Genomic DNA, 18,195 nt, shown 5'->3' with positions numbered 1-18,195 from the left:
GGGCCTAGAACTTGAATCTAAAGGCAAACTCCGTATTTGTAATCACTGTAATTTTTTTTTAAAGTCACTTTGTATATCCTGCACTCTGTTGTCTTATTTATGAAGAGATATCTGTAGGCATCTATTGTCTTTTTCTGGGATTTATGGTGACCAGCTCCTTGATTTGCATGGAATTTTCCCAGTTTTAGTGCTGGAAGTCAGAGCTCCTGGGTTCCCATCCTAAGCAGACCTACACCAGTTGGTGACCCAGTTGGTCAGTCACCAGGACCATTTAACCTGGAAAGTCATTTAACCTGGAAAGATTCTAAAGTTTCCTGAATTTTGCTCCCCAATTTATCAATCTGAATGAAAAGTAATGGAGAGTACAAAATTATAAAAAAAACTTCATTTTTGTAAACAGCAAGGAATAAGTGTTTCACAGGGAGAGGAGCTTTCATTGTCTCTTTCCCTGGAAATTATGGCCTAGAAAATAAGAAATGTGGCAGAGGCTCTTACAGTATCTTTTGTGGTCAGTGCGTGACCTGAACACGAGTTTTGTGGAAGTAGGGTTCTACTCCCAAATGGAAGGGAATCAGGCCAGCTGAGAGCAAAGAGCAAACAACACACTCATGAAAAGATCTGAATAGCAGCCTGTCTGGTTCCTCCCTTGCTTGTCTTAGATCTGTGTCTCAGCTGTTTTAAAAAGGCAACCAGCTCTGGAGCAGGCCTCAAAACCAGAGTCCTCGGGAGCCCAGGTCCTGCCCCATTTCCCGGTATCACCTCTCCCTGCCGCCCTCTAGAGACTGCGCAGGACCTGCCTTTTAAATCTTCCCAGTTCTTCTGCGTGGTCCGTGCCCCTCCCCCATATTCTCTGAAGTGACTCGAATGTTCTGTCAGTCTAAGTGCAGAACTATTTTTACCACAGTGTTGGGGAATCTCTGGGCACAAACTGTTTGCCGATTAGGTAAATTACAGGTGCTGGGGTTCATGTTACTCACTGTGCTGCCACAAGTTTCAAGCATTAATCTGCCTCTTCTGAATTTTCCCTTTCTGTCACCGGGCCTTTCCTTCACCACTATTCTTTAGGCCTGTCAGAGGCCTGCTGGTTGACTCTTTTCCCACAGGCAAGCAAAACCAAGTTCACGGTCCATCCTGCCTCTCTCCTCTCCAGCCCCCTTCCTTTCTTCTGTCATGTTTTTCTCTCTTCTTTCTCTGTTCATTGCTGCTTCCTTCTGGCTCTCAGTCCTACATTCTCAGCTATCAGTGAAATGGCTTTCTATGAACCGAACTATGGTATAATAGAGCCAGATTCCTGAGACATGACCCACAGAAATCTCTTCACCAGTTTCTGACAAACCTTCACCTGTGACGGTTTCTTCCTTGAGTTTCCTCCTTCTGTCGCCACCATCCCAACTGACAGGTTTGCTAAAAATCTTCAGCATGCTCATGGAAATACCAACTGCACATTCAGGAACTTCCATCCCCAAACCGACCTTTCTCAAGCTTCCAGTTCAGGATAGACTCGTCACTGTATGCTAGCTTCCAAAGTTCTTTCCTCCAAAGTTCCTAGTTCCGTTACTCATTTTTGTGGTTATTTTCCATTAGCATCTGTCCCGCAGGAAACCAGAGATTTGTTGGGGGCATAAATACATCAAACACTTTGTTGGAGTCACTAGGTGTAATATTTTCACTTCCACTATACCATTAACATCATTCGGTCCCTAAATTCATCTTAAAGATTTGTCTCACCAAATCTAGGTATTTCCATTAATTCACTCTGGCTATTTCGATCAGAGGCCTTAAGAACTGAGTAAGGGGGGACGCCTGGGTGGCTCAGTTGATTAGGCAGCTGCCTTCGGCTCAGGTCATGATCCCAGCATCCTGGGATCGAGTCCCACATCGGGCTCCTTGCTCAGCAGGGAGCCTGCTTCTCCCTCTGCCTCTGCCTGCCATTCTGTCTGCCTGTGCTCGCTCTCTCCCTCTCTCTCTCTGATAAATAAATAAAATCTTTAAAAAAAAAAAAAGAACTGAGTAAGGGAAGGGAAAAAAGTAACATTTGTTGAGTGCATATTTCTTATTATGAACTCAATGTTTAATCATTTCATTTTAGGTGAAGGACATGCCTGTGATGGATGTGTTATATATGCCAGTTGATTTCTTATAAAAAATTAAGGCTCCAGGGCACCTGGGTGGCTCAGTGAGTTAAAGCCTCTGCGTTCTGCTCAGGTCATGATCTCAGGGTCCTAGGATCGAGCCCCGGATTGGGCTCACTGCTCCTCGGGGAGCCTGCTTCCCCCTCTCTCTCTGCCTGCCTCTCTGCCTACTTGTGATCTCTCTCTGTCAAATAAATAAATAAAATCTTTAAAAAATAAAAAAAAAATTAAAAAAACTGAGGCTCCAAATATATAATTAAGAATGGCCAGAGGGGCGCCTTGGTGACTCGGTCGGTTAAACATCTGCCTTGGCTCAATTCCTGATCCCAGGGTCCTGGGACCAAGCCCTGCTCAGTGGGGAGTCTGCTTCTCCCTCTCCCTCTGCCACCACCCCTCCCCCAGCTCCTGTTCTCTTCCTCTCAAATAAATAAATAAAATCTTTAAAAAAAAATTAAGAAGCATGGCTGGAACTTGGATTCTGTCTCATTCCAAAGCTGTTTTTCTACTGCTTGCAACACCTTCCCATTGACTGAGTAGCCATAATCCTTTCCCTCCCACTCCTTTTCACGGAGAACTGGATATAGTCAAGCTTTTGTGGAGATGATGGGAAGAAAATGCATTTGCAAATAACTAAGCATGAAGTAAGAACAATGAAGTAAGAACAACAAGGTGGCAAATTGTTTGAAAATTCTCAATTCTATCACCAACCTAGTTTCAGATTTTGTTATGAATGAACTCTAGGCCCCTGAAGTGAATGAGTGATCCTTAATATTATTATTCTCTCATTATTATTAATTGGTCCATAATTTTTTAAAAATGCATTTGCACTATTTAAAGTTTGGAGGATTTCCGTTTACACAAACCTGTTTGGACCACTTGTCAAGGTCTGTGTCTCCCAAGTTCTGCTGAGAAATAATGCAATTGCAATTACAGGCATCTCATATTCTGTAAACAGTTCGAGTTCCAAGAGTTCACCAGTTAGTTGTCTGGAATCACTGCGTATTTTCCCATTACCTAATCTAGAAATGGGTGGTTATTTCCCAAGCTGGCATTTCCTTTTTCTCTCCTCCAACCTCCACCCCCAACCCCAAAACAACAACAAAAGAAGGAAAAGCCTGTTTCAACCAAGGTGAACAACAACACTAAATTTTATTGGCCCAAGTTCTAGAGAATGTTGGGAAAGGGGCTTTATAATTTAATAAGAGACCACAATTCCATAGTAAAGTGTGAATTCACACAAAGAAATGCCACCCCTATCTGGGAGGGTGATATTGATCAGCATCTCAAAGCTTTTTCTACTCTCTAGAATCTTTTCTTTCTACATTTTTGACTCATTGTTTCCTCCAGTGACAACACTTGAATGAGGGAAAAAGATAGCAGGCTCACCATGTGAAGCCCCACCTATCTGATACCTCTTAAAATCGACAGTGAGTCTCAGAATGGTACCACCTTAACGTTCCTTCTCTTATCCAAGCAACAAAATTCCTTAGAAGTGATATTGTTCTTATCTCATTTTTGTCTACACCTAATTCCATTAATGAAAGTACTTTTATAGAATATGCAACATTTTTGAAGTGATTGCACAATTTTAAAAACTTCTTCTTCATTACTACCTTTGAGAGTATGATGTCTTTTGTCACTATTTCAACTTTATGGACAAAAAAGTGAGAATTTGAGATATTAGAGTTGCCAGAGACTTCACAAGCTAAAAAGACTATAAACTAAGCCTTCTGCATCCCAAATTGAGGGCTCTCAATCATATTTTTTACTACTTAGTGATTTTCATTCACCCTTCTAGGTTCAAAACTCCATGAGAAAGGGGATCATTTTTTACTCTTTTATCCTTATCCCCCAGGACACTATCTGGCACTTAGTAGGTACCCCCCAAATGTTGAATAAATGAATTTTAATTATTGTTATCTTAATTATCTTAGCAATAATGTGATATATTTTATTGGTTAAAAGTGACTTTTCAAATTGTCTTCACATTATCAGATGAGTTGTCAGGACCCCCAATCTGCTGTTTCACCTGCTGATATTAGCAACCAGCCCTGCCAGAAATAGAAGGAAATGTCACAAAATAGGTAATGGCTTCATATTATTCTTCCCCGTATTTTGCACTTAAAAAACAAAACAAAACAAAAATAAAAATGGTTCTCAAACTTGATAGGAAATTATTCAGCTACACAATAACAAAAAAATAAAAACAGTCTCAAATGTCAGAACATAACCCCTGAAGCCTGTGGCTCAGTAAGAAAAGGCTATGAAGAATTATCTTTTGGAATAAGTGACTTGACTCAAAAATGAAGCTAGTTCCTACATTGCCCATTGATCCCTTATACTGTCTTCACATAGTCATCTAAAAGATAAAGTCATGTTGAACACAGCCTATAATTATCCCTACTTGGGGGTAGAATAGGAAGACCTTATGTTTCCATCTACTTTTTCAGGCACTGACTATTGCGGACAAAACCAAGGTTGACTGTCATCCCAAAGGCCATTTACAGGTGAAGGGTGCACATCTTGGGGAGGGAAAAGCAAAAGAAAGGAAAGAGAAAGGAAAAGAAAAGAATGCAATAATAAAAAAGAAAAAAAATGCTTTGCAATAGCTGTGTTTTCTTTCCTTCGTACAAAATGGTCTTAGCCCCGCACAGAGCCTTATGCTTTTAGTGCTAACTAATGTTCATCAAGCAGCCGATATAAGGCTAAGTGCTTCCCAAGCATGACACCATTGGAGTCAACACTCTACAAAATTCTATAATACAACTGTTAGTATCCTGGAGCAATCCAGAACTAGTACTTGTCTATGTACACATAAATTGAAATTACCTTAGCTAGGACTTGAAGGGGGTTCTCTCCCATCTAGAGATGCTCTCCTTCATCCTTATATTGTATTATGTTCCCGACCACGGGACCATGGCGGGCTACAACTAAAATTGGTAATCCTTGCTTGGGCCTTGGTTGCCACCTTTCTCACCTGAATCCTATGCAACAACTTATTTGGAGTCAATGGGTATCAGGATGTGAACCACCAAGCCCTGAGAACAGTGTGCAGAGTAGGAGCCATAATGGGGGAACCTTGGGGTAGGGGGAGGGCACAGAATATTCTGAAATAGCAAATAGCTATGGTGTGAGTCTTGTTTCCACTAAAACTGTTTTCAAAGAAGTGATTCCGTGTATTACAACCCCATCCTCTGCCACCCCTTACCTCACTGGTACCACACCACGGCTCCCCGTTAGGGATGGGTACAGAATTCGGATCTTGGTTGCCACCCCACCAAAGCAGATAGCCAGAGAAGGAATCTGAGCACCCTTCAGCCACCCCTCCAGCTCCCAAATCATCTTATCAGCCTTAGTAAAAGAGAGGAAAGAGATTTACCTGCTGCTATTGAGGCTGAAGCCTGAAAGTCATGTATAACTTTGAAGGACTGTAATGGTTTTAATCACAGGAATAGCATCTTTTTGACAGGCAGGACAGAGAAAAGAGCTGAACCACTCTGCAAATATTAACCAGGCTATTTTGGAGCAATGGCTATTGCCTCTGAAATCTTTCATCATGGGTCTATACTTAGAATTCAGATGAGCCTGGGGGAGGGGAACAGAGCAGTGTAAATCCCCAGTTGTTTTGAAGTTGTCCAGTAAACAGGTTAGCACCTAAACTGTCTTAAATGGAAACATTCAAACGTTTTATTTAAATTGTAGGATTCTCCCTGGAGTATTTTGTTTTAACCTGTTCTGCACACAGATTGTCCTGTCGTCCTGGTGGTGACACTTCTCAGTTTTCTTTCAAACCAGATATTCCGGAGAGCACTGGCTGTGATCACATTGGGAGACTGATGCTCCATGACAGCTAAAAGTTGGATTGAGTTTCAGGAGCTACTATATATAAAGCTGGGGCGACTTATGTCACCGCACTAATTAAATGCCATCTGGGTGGTTCCTCTGGGTTTTTGAGCCCATCACCCAGTTCAAACCGAGTCAGAGGCCAAGGAGGAGAACATGATGATGGACCTTTTTGAAACTGGCTCCTATTTCTTCTACTTGGACGGGGAAAATGTTACTCTGCAGCCATTAGAAGTGGCCGAGGGCTCTCCTTTGTACCCAGGGAGTGATGGTACCTTGTCCCCCTGCCAGGACCAAATGCCCCCGGAAGGTGGGAGCGACAGTAGCGGAGAGGAGCACGTCCTGGCGCCCCCGGGCCTGCAGCCCCCCCACTGCCCGGGCCAGTGTCTGATCTGGGCTTGCAAGACCTGCAAGAGAAAATCGGCCCCCACGGACCGGCGGAAAGCTGCCACCCTGCGCGAGAGGAGGCGACTAAAGAAAATCAACGAGGCCTTCGAGGCACTGAAGCGGCGGACTGTGGCCAACCCCAACCAGAGGCTGCCCAAGGTGGAGATTCTGCGGAGTGCCATCAGCTACATCGAGCGGCTGCAGGACCTGCTCCATCAGCTAGATCAGCAGGAAAAAATGCAGGAGCTAGGGGTGGACCCCTTCAGCTACAGACCCAAGCAAGAGAATGTAAGCCCAGATGCTGCTAGGACAGGGGAATGCGCCGGCTGGTTAGACGCTTTCCTCGGGGCCTTAACCTCCAGCTGCTCCGTCTCCCTTCCCAGTTCCCCTTCCTCGCCCGCCCCTCCCGCTCCCTCTCCAGTGAACCCCCAGTGACCCGTGAACTCGGGGTGCCTGCAGTAGGCAGGAAATTCGTCCCCGGCCGAGGAAGTAGGGGAAACACCCCCACAGAACCTCCCCACTCCCTCCCCGGAACCGAGGTTTCTTTCCTAATCTGCGGCCTTGGTTTTTCTCCAGCTTGAGGGTGCGGATTTCCTGCGCACCTGCAGCTCCCAGTGGCCAAGTGTTTCGGATCATTCCAGGGGGCTCGTGATAACTGCCAAGGAAGGTAAAGTAAAAGGGCACTGGGCCGTACTGGAGAATATCCCGGGAGGGGCCTGGGGTGGAAGGGAAGAAAGGGCTCGCAGGGACGGCGGGACGCGCTGGGCCGAGGTCCTCCCGCGGGGCCCGGAGCTGCCTCCTACTTCCTTCCCCCCCGGGATGCTGTGCTTGACTGTTTTTTCTTTTTCTGAACTCAGGAGGGGCAAGCATCGATTCGTCAGCCTCGAGTAGCCTTCGATGCCTGTCTTCCATCGTGGACAGTATTTCCTCCGAGGAACGCAAACTGCCCTGCGTGGAGGAGGTGGTGGAGAAGTAGCTCGCGGCCGGAGTGTGGGATGTCCTCCACGGCGCAGGAAGACCCCCGCCCTCCCTCCTTCGCCTAATCCTGGAGCCTGGGTCACATTACATTAACATTCAGGAGCGCAGACCCAGGAGTTTATGAAAGGGAAGGAGACCTGTTCACAAAGAAACTTCTCAGAAACTGTTGTGCACGCTCAGATGAAAAAGCCTTTTCGGCTTTGGGCTTTTACTTCTGGAACCGCGAGTGGCTTAGCCCTAGCCCCTTACTCTGTGTTTGTGTGGTTAGTTCTGTAACCTCTTCCTTTGATTCCGGGGATCCCTTTGTGCCATGTCCAAAAGACGTTCATTCCTGTCTGAAGCCAAGTGGGAACGTTGCCTCTAAATGTTAGTGGTATTGAATGTATTTTTTGTAAATAATCTTAGTACTTTCATTTTTTATGTAAACCTAAGAAATATTATTTTAAATGTGGAGTGACGGATTGCATATAAAATGTGCGAGGATCCTGATATTGTAATATTAAAAAATAAGTTTCTTTATGGACAAAGCTGGTCCTGATTTGATTCATCTGAGAAAATATGTTTGGGCGCAGGTGCACGTAAATAAAGAGGAGCCGTTTTTTACCGAAGACGCCACACAAGCCCATTTATTTGAGTGTGTTCTTAAAGGCTGACTGTAAGGGAAGAACATGAGTTGTTTTCCTGGGTCTGAATTAAATTGTTCACTTTTCTATCTCCTATAGACCTCACACTTGGGGTTAAAAGTGAAGAATATCCAGGAGGAATCTGCCCATTTCTCTTTTATCAGCATCCTTTTTATTTTTTCACCGTCCTCTACCTGGAGATCTGAGCAAGATTTACTTACCCAGAGTTAACAAATGGATTTTCAGTCCAGTAAAAAATCTCACTTTGCAAGAGATAGCCACACAAAAACTTGTATCCGCCTAAAAATCTCTTCAGCTAATTGAGCCCACATTTCTCTCCCTGTTTGACTTTTCAGGCCGGGCCCTTCTCGAAGAAGCCTTCGCAGGAGGAGCCAGGGGCTGCACGGGCCTCCCAGCCAGGTCGTTGGCCCTTCCCTAGTTTTCTTGAACTAGACCGGTTAAAAGACGGGCATATCCTCCAGGCCTCGGGGGCTGGGGTTTGTTTTGCAAATAGAAAGATAAAAGAAGGGAACAATTTGTCTCTGGAGGGCGGGGGGGCTTCTTTGAAGGACAGGTTGCTTCAAGAGAGGGAAGGGTTAAATGGCTGAGGGCAAAAGACAACAACAACACACATGAAACCTCTTAGCTGGACCAAATAGCAAAGCCCCCAGAGAAGCTTGAAGCCGCAGGAGCTCCTCACGGCCAGGATTTTACAACGTGTGCCAGGTTTGTTTATCCTGTAACTTCAGGAAGGGACGACCACCAAGAATCGCAGTGGGAAGTGAAGCGGGGGAGAGGGCCAGCCATTTCTCTGGAATCGCTACTTCTCGCTTACGTTCTGCAAACGGCACCTTCCCTCCAACACTCCTCCCCACCCCTGACTTCTTCCTCCCTCTTTTTCCCCACAGCTGGTCCTCAGTTTACAAATGTGAAAATCAAACCGAATTCGCTATTTCCCAGCCCAACAGTCTGGACGTTCCTGTTGCACACCACACAAGTTCCAGATACCACCACAGACAGCGCCCCCTGCAGGCACGGAGCAGTATCGTGCCCCTTATCTTTCTCTAAAGGCCTCATGCTGGGGTAATAGTTACTCTGCCTTCCCAGCACTCGGATAATTCTCGTTTCTTCTAGAAGGTTTATAGAGTGCAGAAAGGTTCATAGAGAAAACCGACATTGAAATATAATCTCTCTCAGAGATTTGAAAAAAGCAGGCGGGAATGTGAGGGGCTGCAAAGGGCTGAGTTGCTGTGCGCACTGCCTACCTGGATTGAATCCGGGTTGCTCCTGTGTATTCTTGGGCTATTCCAGCTCCTCTCTTCTTCCGGGTTCCTCACTTATAAAATAATAGACAACAATAATGGTGCTTAATTCAGGGGTGTGAAGATTTCAGTGAGTTGAAGCACATAAAGAATTTAGCCAAAGCAGAACCCCAAGCACTAAATGTGGGCTCTCCTTATTTTTCATCAGTAAATCTACTTTGACCACCAAATGTTTTCTTCCACCAAAAGCCACAGTCCCTTCAAATACAGTCTGCCTTGCAAGTGCTATTTGGGAAAAGTATTAATAACAATGAAATCAGTAGCAATATGAAAGACTCGTTCTTAGCACTTTACATATTCACTCAGAATCCTACAACTGCTTGAGTGAGAGAAACTTGTTACTTCTTCCGGGGAAAGGTTTCTTTGGAAGAAAGTGTTTCTTGGATTTGTAAGCAAAGAGTCAGGGCTTAGAGCAAGTAAATACCAGTGGTTTCCAGCCCCTTGGCCCGACTGCTTGTGGCCTGAAAGAGAAGCCTTTGGCAAATAAGAAAGAACATTTATGGTCTAGGACAGTTTGGCTCTCTTTAGCAATTATTTTCCAAATGTTCTTTCACAAGAGTGGTTAGCTAGCCAACTCCAAATTAGGGCAGTAGTTTAATTAAAGATAAAGTGTAGAGCATTGCAAATTGTCCAATCAGAACATGTGTATGAATATGAGTATGAGTGGTCTCCATCATGCTTATTATGTATCTATGATTTTTTTCTTGAGAATCAATAGAGAATTTCCCTAAAATGTGTGTGTACGTATGTATGTATGTTTGTTGCTATATGTATACACATTACATATTATATATAGTATATATATAAAATAAGATACAGGTATATACGTGTGCCACAGATTCATGCCACAACTGAAATCAAATGTCATAATTAACCAGGTGAATTCATTTACTTTATGATTGCACATGTATTTATAATAAGCTCTGTACTATAAACTATTTAGCAGCAGAATGTTTTTTATCAATTCATGGACTTTATTTGCTTGATGGATTTTATTCAGTCTTTACAAAGCAAATCTTCTCTATCTCCCCTAGCTAGGTAACTTGAGAAATTGTTTGGAGTAAGTTGCCTATAGAGGTTTCTTCATTAAATAGAGCAAATATTTCCCAAAGACTTCATGTGACCTCCACTGCTATAGTTGACATATTAGGTTTTCCAATGAAATCCTTGGTGTGTTTGCAATTAAAATGTTTTTATTTCATATTAATGATGATAATCTCTACTAAGGCCAAAGGCAAAACAAACAGGGCCATGGAAGCAGAAAATCAAGATATAATAACTTGGTAAAGATAAACAATTTGGGATTTAAACTGAGTCTCTTTCCCAAAGTAGCCATAAAGTTATCAAATATTTTTAAAATGAGTTATTTTCTTTTTATATATTACTATACAAATAATTTATGAAAGATCAAATGCCAGCTTTTTCAAACTAACTTTAATCATCACACCTGAATCACTGAAATCCAACCCTAAAAATAATGGAAATTCATTTATGTCTAATGGATGGAGATAGATATAGATGATATAGATATAGATATATCAGACTCCTTCCTGTGTGTGGCGAATGGGAGCATGGTGCTGAAATTCAATGATCTCAACTACCCTTGAGACTGCCAGAGGAGTCTTGGGTTGCTAAACTGAACTCTGTCCTTACTAAGACATTTTTGACTCAAAGTTAGAATATAGCTGTTCATGCTTTTCTCTTAGTAAGCAATATTTTATATCTTTTATTTATCTCAAAATTCTCTGAGAAAGATATATTTAAATATAGTTAAGTTTGACTTTTGAATATCTCATTTCCTAATCTAATGCATTAGTAAGTTAGGAATGACATAGTGCTTCCTCAAAGAGCCAAGCCTTCAAGACGTATCTCCAACAGACCCCTCCAGTCACTCCCTTACCCTCAAAAGCAGTGTTATAGGGCGCCTGGGTGGCTCAGTGGGTTAAGCTGCTGCCTTCGGCTCAGGTCATGATCTCAGGGTCCTGGGATCGAGCCCCGCATTGGGCTCTCTGCTCAGCAGGGAGCCTGCTTCCTCCTCTCTCTCTCTGCCTGCCTCTCCATCTACTTGTGATTTCTCTCTGTCAAATAAATAAATAAAATCTTTAAAAAAAAAAAAAAAGCAGTGTTATAAAAAGATGACTCTCAGCCCTAAAGGTTTCGTTCTGAAAAGGACATTTTTTGCAAGCCTAGTTCAGAGTCAACCTGGCTTCTGAGTTCAGAATGGCTATGCCATGTGCTGAAACAAAGATAATGCTGCAAGGACTGGCTCCTTTCTCTACTCTCAAGGCTGCTCAAAGTCCCTCCATGGGCCTTTGATCTCTCCTGGGAGTCTTCGAATCCAAGCAGAGGCCAATGTCTTCCTCAGCTGTCTTCTCCACAAATTCTTCCAGCAGCTTTGGCAGGTACTAATGTGTTTACTTAGGTGTGCCTGGTTCCCAGAGTTAATAGCAGTTTAAAATTGTTTAGCACATTGTGAAGTCATATACAATAAGCAAAAAATCTCTAGAACAGCTCCCTTTGTCCAGGAATTGATAAGGGTCTCAGATAGAGGCAGAAGCAATTGAAATGGACTCATCTTTCTATGTGTATTTGGTTTCTCTCATTGAGAGAATCACAGAAAATTTGGAATAATGCAGAATTCCTAGGGTAGACAAAATTTGCTAGGAAAGGGAGCTCTGAGCATCGTATTGCTGGTGGAGTCTGTCCATCAACACTAGGACTGTTGCCATAATACTTAAATTAAAATAGGTTCTCAAAAAAAAAAAGGTTGGTGATTACTTAAAGGTCTATGCAGTTTAAACCTGTTGAGTCTAAACTGTAAGAAAGTCAAACATGCATTTATTTTCCTTCAAAATGTTAAGTGAAAAAATATTTTAATTATTGATATACTTCATGAAAACCTTGGGTGGCATTCATTTATAACCCCATGCATGGCTTACTGTCTTCCCTTCATCTGCCTACTGTAAGGTTTTCCTATAGTTAGTGCTGGGATGTCATTTCTAACAACGTGGTTGCATATTAAATACTTAGGAGTTTCCTCTGCACGGAGGAAATTCACTTCTCAAGAAAGAGTGAACCACTGCTTGTATTTTTATTCTTTTGGATGAGGAACAAAAGTCAGTCTAGTCTGATTTTAAGTAAGAGCACCCAAATAATCAGGAGATCTCTCTCTCTCTTTCTCTCTCTCTCTCTTTTAGTGATTTTCAACTTTTTTCATTCTGCTTTGTTCAATTTCCCCACTCCAAAAAAGTATTTTTCTCTCGAGGCTCACCCAGTTCCTCATTTTCCCTTACGCAGTTTCCCGTCGGAAAAGAGCAGCAGAATCCCTCCAGTACCGGGGGATCCCAGCCATCTTGCAAACACTGGCTTCCTTTTCCCTTTGTATACTGTCTCTCGTTTTTGTGTGTGTTTGTTTTGTTTTGCTCTCTCCTCCCCCTCCTCCTCACCCTCCCGCCCCCACCACTGACAGCGGTTTAAGTTTTGTCTCGTTTTTTTCACTCCGGCGTTTTGAGATCCTATTTTCAGCGCTTGAGTCCCAAGGGTCCTCAACCCCGGACCTTGTTTCCCCTGACCAACAAGTCCCATTAAGCCTCCGGGCGCTTGTGTTTTCGCGGCTTCTTTAGTTCCACTCGCCCGCGGCACTCTGGTAAATTTGTTTTGAGATCACCTTACCCAAGACTGCCCTAACCCCGCAGAACCGCCCTTACTGACAGAGCCTCCTAAGTGACAGCATCTCCCAGGCCCCGCGCGGAGGGAAGGGCGAGCGGCACCAGCTCGGGCGAGGGTCTGCTGCAGCGCCAAGCGCGCGCACTGAGTCGGAATGGACAAGAAAACAAACAAAATTCACCTCTAGGAGCCCTAAGAATCAGGATGCCCAGTTCCAACCCTGCGTGACTGGGGGCAGATTACTTTCCCCTTGAGCTTTGGTTACCGTCTTCTAAACATGGATCTAATAAACAGTCCCCCTCCCTGCGTCGTCGACCGTAGGAAATGAATGAACACAAGGAAGGGATGAGAACAGTGCTCGGCAAATAGAAAAATCTTAATAATTGTTTACTACACATATCCCGCGCTGAGGGATTGGGTACAGAGCACAGGAGGCGCCTGATGTAAAGAAATCAGCGGAAAGGCGAGGATAACGTCTTCCACTTAAACTTGGAAGGGCAAGTTGATTTGCGCCCAAATCATAACTCTGTGCGTCAGGTGTGTGCTGCACATTCGGAGCAAGTGGGGGTATTGCTGATGGCCGGAACCTGTGTGACTCCCTGGCTGAGATTATCTCCCACAGTTGTAATTCAGAGGTAGCAATGTGTATGCAATTCCAATGCTTTCACCGCTGTGGATGGAGTCTAGACTCCGCCTGGGTCCTTCAGGAACTTGACTCCTTCATCTAGTGTAGCCCTCAGTACCCTATTCATTTCAAAGGCATCCACTTGTTAATAGTCCTAAATAAGGTGCAGACGGATTTCCCACTGGCCAGACGATTAAGCAGCCCGTTGGTGTGAAAAAGGAGCTTGATTTTTCAAGAGGTGAGGGGTGTGGTGGTGTCTTTGTCTTAGGGATGAATGAATGTGGGAAAGGGTAGCCCTGCAGGTAGAAGCTAACCTTAGTGACTGACATTTTACCACCCCTGTTTTTCTGAACCTTCACACTGGAGAGTGGATGTCACCCTGAAAAAGTTAGAACTTCTCTGATCCCTACAGACTTGGGATCAGCCAACCAGGGTTGCTTGAGGAAAATAATTTTAGGAATAAGTAATACAAGAAAGCGCCCTCCCCGCCCCCGCTGCCCCACCAGCCACAACCCTTACTGGACTGGATGACTGAAGATGGTGATGAAAACACTCCCTCCTATTTTAACCGGGCCACAGCCCCTGTCTAAATCTCCAGGCTACTTAAGTCTATGTGCCTAGACCTTAAGGAATCGTTTTTTCCTGTCCATGAACAGCAGCTTCCCCTCACATCCCCGCCCTGAGAGATCTGGAAGTAGGTTAAAGGTGGAGGAGCATTGGCAAACGCCAATTAATAGACTGATTCTTACATAAATGGCAGCCCTCTCTTCTCTCCTACCCACCAAAGTTCCACAGACCCTAATGCGATTACTTTTCTGGAAGGTTTTTGTCACCAAAGTGTGTGAAGTTACTCAAGGTTTGAGCTGGAAATTTTACACGAGCAGAGAAGGATTGCTGTGCTGGCAGCTGGGACGCATCTGTAACGGTGTTAGCTCGCCTGAAAGCAGAAAATTAGCGACCCCGAAGCCCAGCTTGGCTGTTTAGTCTGTCGAAATGGCAGGGCGGAGCAGAAAGGGGAGAAAGGAAACTCGCCCCTGGAAAGAGAGGTCGCCGTCTAAAACTCAGTTTCTTCCAGTACAAATCACAGAGGTGCAGTCAGCACGAAACTGCCAGATCTGTACCAGGTCTAGCACAGGCCTAGTACAAGGGCAGAAGCGCTCAGTAAACGTGTGCAGCCGGGGAAGGGAAGGGAGGACGGTTCGCATCACCTGGCCCTTGAGCCCACCTCCTTTTAGATAAGCAGAACTCAGAGTGAGCCCTGTCTTGGGAAAAAAGAAACCTCCCTGCCCGTCCTCCAATAACGCAGAGCCTATAGAGTGACCAGCTGACCAGAGCAAAATAGATTTTTAAAAATCCAGATTCACTCCATGATTCAAAGTGTTGCTTCAAAGTTTTTAGCAACCGTTATTCGATCCACTGACTGAAAAAATTCCCGAGATAATTAAAGTTCATGTAGAAGAGAAACAAACACCAAAAAATAAGCTAATTCCTCATGTCCAAGATTGGGAAGGCGGGTCGGCTTTTGGTTTCAGCTTATAGTAGGGTGTGTTTTTTTTTTTTAATATTTTTTGATGTATGAGCAATCCCAAAAGGTTGGATGGACTTCGTCCCTTTGTCTCTACCACTCTTTAAGTGATCCCTTGGTTTAGGTAACCTATAGAGTGCGAATAAGCGGGTCGGATCCCCCGCCCCAGCAGAAATGCAGTAAAACCATTAGCGTCAAAAGGGGCTGTAAACAGCAAATTGTCTCTAGAGGAAAGGCGGAGGTTCGCCCAGACAGCCCCTGCGGGGGTTGTGGTGGGATATGCTAATAGTGCCTGGCCACTGGGGCCGGCCTCCCTCCCCCAAGAATATATAAAGAGCCCCAACCCCAGCACACCCGACCCAGGCCGCCAGGCGTTTGCCCTTGTTAATTACCGGAGAAACCGACCAGGGAGCTCCTCCCGGGGATTCACTGGCCCACAGCGGCGCCAGACTCCGTCTCTCCCCTGTATCTCTCGCAGCTGTCCAGGTGCACCACTTGCTTCACCGCAAAGGATGGAAATGATGGACGGCTGCCAGTTCTCGCCGTCTGAGTACTTCTATGAAGGCTCCTGCATCCCGTCCCCTGAGGGCGAGTTCGGGGATGAGTTTGAGCCAAGAGGAGCTGCCTTCGGGGCGCACAAACCAGAGCTGCAAGGCTCAGACGAGGACGAGCACGTGCGAGCACCTACAGGCCACCACCAGGCTGGACACTGTCTCATGTGGGCTTGCAAAGCATGCAAGAGAAAGTCGACCACCATGGATCGGCGGAAGGCGGCCACCATGCGTGAGAGGAGACGCCTGAAGAAGGTCAACCAGGCTTTCGAGACGCTCAAGAGGTGCACCACGACCAACCCCAACCAGAGGCTGCCCAAGGTGGAGATCCTCAGGAATGCCATCCGCTACATTGAGAGCCTGCAGGAGCTGCTGAGGGAGCAGGTGGAGAACTACTACAGCCTGCCAGGACAGAGCTGCTCCGAGCCCACCAGCCCCACCTCCAACTGCTCTGACGGCATGGTAAGAGATAGCGCTGGTCACCCCAGTCTTTTCCAAAATTTCTTACATCTCATTTAAACCAGGAGTGGCAACGAAATATTCAATGGTTATTGCTTGGTAGTTGGGGGGGGTGCTAGAGAAGGGGTGCCACAATTAGAAAGATGCCAGGAAACAGCTGTTGAACAGGATTTTAGTTTGACTTCTTCCCAGGTTCCAGGTGAACATTGTAGGAGAGAGTTGTTATATGAGACAGGTGGGTGCAAATGATCAATAACATGGCCCCCCATCTCTGCTTTGCTGAGGCCTGGCTGGAAAGGGATATCGATGCATTCTTTTTGGAGGGCATTTTCCCCATCGTTGCCAGGTTTTAATGTGTTTTTGCCCTGGGAAAGTATTCTCTCCCTGAATTAGTGTGGCTTCCTTCTACTCCAATCCATTTTGCATGGTTAACCCAATGCAGATTGCTGCTGAATTCCACCCCCGCCCTCTTCCCTTTGCCGCTGCTCTCCTCTTCTTCAAGCACAGAGATTGACCTCGGTGCCCTTACAATTTGGCGAGGTCCAACCCTTCCTAAATGGAGGCAATGAAGGTGATTGAGAGTGGTCAATGCATGGAGCTAGTGGTCAAGCCCAGCGCCACCCTAGTTCGGAGCATCTTTTTGCCAAGGCCTGAAAACAAACTTCCTTTGTGTCTTGTATTATAGCCTGAATGTAACAGTCCGGTCTGGTCCAGAAAAAGCAGCAGTTTTGAGAGCATCTACTGCCCTGATATGCCAAATGGTAAGAATTGATGACTTCAGAGGAATTTCAAAATCAGTTCAACTTCACAGTTGAGCCTGTCAAAGCAGAGTCTGGTTTTCCAGGCTGTATTGGGGAAGGGAATAGAAGAGAGGATTCCTAATGGAGAGGTTTTGGTGCAGCAAAATAGGCACACATCTTTTGTTCAAAATCCCCCTAACAGATGCACACATATGCACTTTTGCTTGAAATTTTACCAAAGGGCTTCTTCACTCCCTGTTCACCCCCGTGAATTGCTAGATATTTGTTGCAAATTTCTACAACAGGCTTTCTGTGACCACCTGACCTCTGGATGTCAAAGTTGCTGACCTATGGTTTAAGAGGCCACATAAGCAAGTCTCTCTATTTGGGATTTTTTTTTTTAATGGTTTTCTCCTTGTATTCTTAGTATATGCCACAGATAAAAGCTCCTTATCCAGCTTGGATTGTTTATCCAGCATAGTGGATCGAATCACCAACTCAGAGCAGCCTGGATTGCCTCTCCAGGACCCGGCCTCTCTCTCCCCAGTTGCCAGCACGGATTCACAGCCTGCGACTCCAGGGGCCTCTAATTCCAGGCTCATCTATCATGTGCTATGAACTGAAAATCTAGTCTAGATGAGTTCTACAAGGAGGGCCTATTACACAGGAGGAAGGAAGCCCCAAAAGTTCAAAAGCAAGACAACTTGTATATAAAGATTTCCTTTCAGTTGTAAATTTGTAAATATTATCTTGCCACTTTATACGGAAAGTGTATTTAACTCAAAAGTCACCGTTGTGATTATACTTTATTTCTTTTCTCCTCCTCCTCCTCCTCCTCCACTTCCTCCTCCTTCTTCTTTACCTCCTTATTGCTTTAGATATATAGTTCCAATAATATTCTTTCTGATAGGGGGCAATTTATTGAAGGTAGCTTGTTGCAATGCTTAACTTATATTTTTTTAATAAATATTGCTTATCAAAATATTATGTCTGATGTTAGGTCTTTATTTTTTTTTTCTTTAAAACATTAGAACAGCCAGAAATCAGTTACAGGAAACTTTAAATATATTTAACTTTTGTTTTTCTATTAACCCTTTGGTGATATTGTATTAAGTAAACACATAACAATACTGCCTAATGGTATATTTTTTTATCTTTTCTTGTAAGGAATGCCTCTTTTTTGTGTAAGCACAAAATAGTACTTTGTGGATAATTTCAAGATATAAGACATTTTGGAAATTCCACCATAAATAAAATTGTTCAGATGAAAGAAATATTTTGGTTTATGTTTTTAAAAAAAGAATACCCCTAATGGAATTAGCGGTCACTGACATAAAATTTTTA

At 44.4% G+C, this 18,195-nt stretch overlaps 2 protein-coding genes across 2 annotated transcripts; both read left to right on the top strand.

The window, feature by feature from the left end:
- Positions 1–6,131: 6,131 nt before the first annotated feature.
- Positions 6,132–7,338, top strand: MYF6 (myogenic factor 6). Its single transcript, XM_044228071.1, has 3 exons — positions 6,132–6,650; positions 6,939–7,029; positions 7,220–7,338. The coding sequence occupies exons 1-3, from the start codon at positions 6,132–6,134 to the stop codon at positions 7,336–7,338; spliced, it is 729 nt and encodes a 242-aa protein (XP_044084006.1).
- Positions 7,339–15,613: 8,275 nt separating this feature from the next.
- MYF5 (myogenic factor 5) lies at positions 15,614–17,469 on the top strand. Its single transcript, XM_044228141.1, has 3 exons — positions 15,614–16,114; positions 16,797–16,872; positions 17,279–17,469. Exons 1-3 carry the CDS (start codon positions 15,614–15,616, stop codon positions 17,467–17,469), a joined length of 768 nt encoding a protein of 255 aa, XP_044084076.1.
- Positions 17,470–18,195: the final 726 nt, after the last annotated feature.

The sequence above is a fragment of the Neovison vison genome, chromosome 12 (assembly GCF_020171115.1).
Source record: "Neovison vison isolate M4711 chromosome 12, ASM_NN_V1, whole genome shotgun sequence".
Classification (NCBI taxonomy): domain Eukaryota; kingdom Metazoa; phylum Chordata; class Mammalia; order Carnivora; family Mustelidae; genus Neogale; species Neogale vison.
Note: the sequence above shows the minus strand (reverse complement) of the source record. Positions and strands in the feature narration are given on the sequence as shown.

What these genes read in the sequence shown, in the direction of transcription:
- MYF6 (XM_044228071.1), top strand. Translation starts at nt 6,132, where the DNA reads ATGATGATGGACCTTTTTGAAACTGGCTCCTATTTCTTCTACTTGGAC. An exon ending in ACAGACCCAAGCAAGAGAAT is followed by an intron (nt 6,651 to 6,938) that starts GTAAGCCCAGAT and finishes GTTTTTCTCCAG; the next exon opens with CTTGAGGGTGCGGATTTCCT. An exon ending in CGTGATAACTGCCAAGGAAG is followed by an intron (nt 7,030 to 7,219) that starts GTAAAGTAAAAG and finishes TTCTGAACTCAG; the next exon opens with GAGGGGCAAGCATCGATTCG.
- MYF5 (XM_044228141.1), top strand. Translation starts at nt 15,614, where the DNA reads ATGGAAATGATGGACGGCTGCCAGTTCTCGCCGTCTGAGTACTTCTAT. An exon ending in CCAACTGCTCTGACGGCATG is followed by an intron (nt 16,115 to 16,796) that starts GTAAGAGATAGC and finishes CTTGTATTATAG; the next exon opens with CCTGAATGTAACAGTCCGGT. An exon ending in CTGCCCTGATATGCCAAATG is followed by an intron (nt 16,873 to 17,278) that starts GTAAGAATTGAT and finishes TTGTATTCTTAG; the next exon opens with TATATGCCACAGATAAAAGC.